At 42.3% G+C, this 4,821-nt stretch overlaps 1 protein-coding gene across 1 annotated transcript in view; it reads right to left on the minus strand.

Moving 5' to 3' along the window:
* LOC101846400 (FERM, ARHGEF and pleckstrin domain-containing protein 2) overlaps window positions 1-4,821 on the minus strand; it is a gene marked incomplete at its 5' end in the record, with an annotated part of 70,530 nt that overhangs the window by 8,457 nt on the left and 57,252 nt on the right. The window contains 5 exon segments of the mRNA XM_035973517.1: window positions 364-422; window positions 703-753; window positions 1,627-1,813; window positions 2,250-2,334; window positions 2,949-3,082. Of these exon segments, the coding sequence (XP_035829410.1) occupies window positions 364-422; window positions 703-753; window positions 1,627-1,813; window positions 2,250-2,334; window positions 2,949-3,082 (516 nt within the window).

The raw sequence follows: 4,821 nt of genomic DNA on the forward strand, positions 1-4,821 counted from the left end.
TACTGGAACTGGTGCATTGTGTAATATAATAACTTGTCTCCTTTCTTTATTTTAGCCTAATACGGGGTGCCCACTACGGATGGGATCGGCCAATCGGGCCTATCGGCCGATTCGATCGCCTAAAAAACAAACGTGTTTGTTTTCAGTTTCAGGCGATCGAGTCGGGCGATCGGCCCGATCCAGCCGTAGTCACGTTCAACGAGAAGTCGGATCCAACGAGGACGACAAGCCGGTCCCAGCAGCCTTGTTGAAAGCGAAACCCACTGTGGTCAGCTGTCTACTGTGCTCCAGCAAGGATCCGTAGAAGAAAAAGAAGAAGAGGACAGCCACTCCCCCCTCCCCCCCCCCTTCCCACCAACTTACAAGTTTCCTGTAGCGGTCCCTGAAGGAGTTGATGATCTCTGTAATCCGACACAAGGCCTCTGAGGAGAAAAACAAAATTCCATATAATTTTTTTTTTAAAAGAGAGACACTCACAAGTACTTTACATTATTCAGCAAAATGTTCAAACTTCAAAAAAAGTTAAGAAGTTAAACCAAGGAGATACAGAACTACAAGCAGTCTAGTAGTTTTTCAAAAGATTTTTTTTTCTTCTTCAAAGAACAACATTTTCCTCCCACCACAATGAGTGCACGCCTGTCTTAGACAGGTTCCACAGTATTTCTCTCTCTTACACACACATACACACATACACACACGTACCTTTGCAATCCTCAGTGTCATGGTGGGTGAAGCAATAGTGCTTGACTAGACCTGTCACAGAGAAGATGGTTAGACAAAGTTATTTTTGTTTTAGTAAGTGTTTTACGGCACTTGCAACACAATAAGGTCATGTAAGTGCCAAAGATTAGAGGTGGTACAAGAGAGTAAGAGACGCAAAAAAGGAGGAGGAGAGATCAGGACGATAGAGCTAGATGTTTGATAGGAAAGAAGGAGCAAACCACACCAGAGCACCCGCCAACCACCCACAGACAAAGTTAGACGAGATGGTAACATGTATGTTGTTAGTTTGAGTATACACACTATAACATGGATAGCTCGAATTCGTCTGGACCAGCCTCGGTAGTTTGAAGGATCCGTAGTTCGAGGGACATCTTACAAAGATAAAGAAGAAAAAAAAACCCAAATGGGACAGCAGGCACAGTTCGACGGATGCGTGATTTCGAGTCTTCTGTGTTCGACCTATCCGTGTTATACTGTATACTACTTTCAGTTGTAGTTTTACGGCACTTGCAACAAAATTAGGTCATACAAGTGCCGTAAATTAGAGCTATTACTAGAAAGAAACATACAATGAAAAAAAAAGAGAGGAGAGATAGGACAAGTGTTCAGGAAACACTTGGTCAAAATTCGAATTCTGATATTGAAAAGGGCAAGTCTATCCTAGAAACTGCAAATTTACCATTTTTTGTGTGCCTTTGATCAACATTTTTCTGTAAATCCATCCAGAAATATGTTTTTAAACTGACGTAAAAGTTTCCAAGCCAAAAGCAAAATTGATAAAAATTCCACAATTGATGGAAAAATGCTGGGTTTTAAACCCCCGAGAGCAAAAAAAAATGTGTTTCATTATTTTGATTTCACCGTAAAACTACACATATGGCTGGGATCAACATTCACACTTACGCTCAAGGATAAGTTTCATGTGCAGAAGACGCTGGCCCGGACGAATAAAGAACGTGTTCAAGGGCAGGTAACACACTTTCTGGGACTCGAACCCTCGGCAGATTTCCTCAAATGGCCTCTGCTTCTTCACCTTGGAGTCGATCTCCGAGAGAATTTCCTCCAAGTGGTTGTAGTAATTCTCGTAGAGCTGGAAGAGAAAGAGGGAAGACGGGGGTGGTTATTTTCACAATGTCGATGTTCAGAAGCACAGGGAGTGTGTGAAATTCAGCGATATTGTCCACGTTTCATGTCCCTTTCAACACTTACACTGTAAGGTAATTGTAAAATTTACATCAATCTCCGACAGGACCCAGCCAAATAGGATAGAGAGAGAGAGAGTCTTAAACCACCCCCCCAAAAAAAACCTAAACTAGAACGACCAATTGGGGATTCAAACCAGGGTCGTCCGCTCCATAGTCCAGCATGATACAGGGGAGAGAGGAGAAAGATGAGAGAAAGAAAGAGAGAGGAGGCAAAGGGGGAGATATACATACCACCCACGCACGAGCACCCCCCCCCCCCCCACACACACACACACACTCTCACATCCACACACACACACACAAGCGACAATGTTCTCCCACCTGTTGGAAGTTGTTGATGGCTCTCAGCATGATGTCCCCCACCTTCTGCCAGTCGCCGTTCACCTGAGGCTGAGACTTCCCTTCCCTGGTAACAACACAAGATGCGAAAAAAAATCTGTTTTAGTAAAGGTTTTACGACACTTGCGACACAATAAAGTCATATCAGTGGGGAAGATTTGAGGTGCTACAAGAGAGAGTATGTTTGTTATAGTAAAAGTTTTACGGCACTTGTAACATAAAAAGGTCATATAAGTGCTGAAAATTAGATGTGTTGCAGGAGAGTAACAAACACACAAAGAAGGAGAGGAGATAAAGACGACAGATGTTTCATAGGAAAGGAGCAAACCACATCGGAGACAGAAAAAAGTAAAAATTAGTCTAGCACAAGCACAGAGCGAACAGAAACATAACGAAAGACGCACAAAACGAAACAGGCACAAAGCAAACACACACATAACAATTACGCACACAGTGTAACACGCACATGGTGAACACTTACGTTGCCAACCATGACCATAGCAAACAGGTTCAGATCCAAATTAATCTTTCCTAATACATGTAAATTTTTTGTATTTCAAACATTTACAAAGCAAAATTCATACCATTAAAAAAAGATGCTGTATCCAACTTTAAGTTTAATATTCTAATTTAAATTGTTAAAAAATGTTTAAACAGGAGCAAAAATTTCTTCCTCCTTACCAGGCAGCCAGCCTCTGCTCCACCTCCTTGAGGAAGGCGAAGTGGAAGTTGTAGATGGGGTCAAAGTAGGCAAACACCACCTCCGACATGGCGTTGAGGATGGCCGGGTCGCAGCTCACCGCGTTACGGAACCACTGGACGGGCACGGGAATAGAGAGAAGGGGAAGGGGTTAAGGAAGATTGTTTCAATATTAAGGTTTTAATATTTGAAAGTTTGGAAAGATAAATATTTTAAGTAAATCTTATTTAAATGTTTGATGGTTAATACACACTTTTCAAACAGTCCATAAAAATAATAATAATAATATTAATAATAATAATGATAATAAATGTTCGATGGTGCATACACCTTTTTCAAACACATGATAATGATAATAATAACAGTGATAATAATAGCAATAACAGAAATAATAATAATGATAATAACAATAATATTAATACTAATGATCAGGAAAATAGTTACAGCTGTATAAATTTTATGTAAATCTCGTATTCAAAGATGTATACACACTTTTCAAACCTTTCATTCTATAATTAGTAAAAATAATAATAATACCGATAATTATGATGATAATAACAAATGACTATGACAATACTAATAGAATGATAATGACTTTAGATTGAGATTTTTTTTACAGTATACATTTCGTTGAACGTCATATTACTTACTACCTATACTATTAGATATCTATCATTCTACCACCTAGAGTTGGGGCCAGCGGACGGACGGGTTTGTTACTCGTGGACTCAGTCAGAGCGAACGAGTAACGGACGGCCATGAGAGCAAACTGCGAACCTCAAGACAGTTCGTTTTTTGGGTCTGCTCCATAATTTTATTCACTGAGCGGGCCGGCGAACGGACGAACTCTAGCAGACGAGATACTCAACGCGAGGTTAGACCCATCGTCTATTGTTTGTTAATTAGGCCTGATGTTTCAAACCACTAGTGGTGCCACAGGGAGTGAGAGGGGCTGGTGACCTAGAACTATGAGTGTAACCTTTCACCTTGTGTGTGGGCACACTGTGTACATTCCAATTATCACAAAGGCCGGGGGGGGGGGGGGGGGGGGGGGAGGGATAGAAAAATTATTTTGTTAATTAATTACATTTTTTTTAATTTTAAAAAAAAAAAATTTTTTTTGGGGGGGGGGGGGCTGTAAGCAGTATGCAATGGAAGGAGTTGCTCCCCGTCCGTCCGCCCGCTCGAATGCATGGAGTCTCTCCGTCCGCCCGCTGAACGAACTGTTGTCTCAGTCTGATTTGTAGCGAGTAGTGAGTAGCGAACTACTCTTCACAAGCGGACGGTTCGTTACCCGTCCGCTCGTTTGTTGTTGTTTTTTTGTTTGTTTTTGTGAAGTGTTTTACGGCGCTCGCAACTGCATAAGGTCATATAAGCGCGCGGGACACACCTAATATTTTCAGTTGGTAGGAAATTTTGAATTTTGCCCGGGTGGCGGCCAAAGCCTACTCTTATCGATTTTAGACCACCAAGGGATCTTTAACATGCGCAACTTGCACACGGGCCCTCTGAGATTTTTCGCCCTTGTCCGAGAAGGCTAGGTGTAGATCTTTCCTACCAGAAGATCAGGGGTGAGGCAGAAAGACAGAAGTAAAGAGGAGCCAAGGCGTAGCAGTAGAAAGACTGCAGAAAGAGTCAGGAGCCCAGAGGAGGGGGCAAAGGAGGTGAGGGGGTGGGGGCAGAAAGTGGAAATGAATGCAGACAACAGAACATTGCTAGAGAGCAGGAAAAGAGGTGAAAGGAGACAATTTTAGAGAAGAAAATTTTTCGGTCGCTACCCGGATTCGAACCCGGGACCTTTGAATGAGAGGCCGACACCTTAACCTCTAGGCCACGAGAGCCCCCCCCCCCCCG

The sequence above is a fragment of the Aplysia californica genome, unplaced genomic scaffold, assembly GCF_000002075.1.
Source record: "Aplysia californica isolate F4 #8 unplaced genomic scaffold, AplCal3.0 scaffold01346, whole genome shotgun sequence".
NCBI classification, from domain to species: domain Eukaryota; kingdom Metazoa; phylum Mollusca; class Gastropoda; order Aplysiida; family Aplysiidae; genus Aplysia; species Aplysia californica.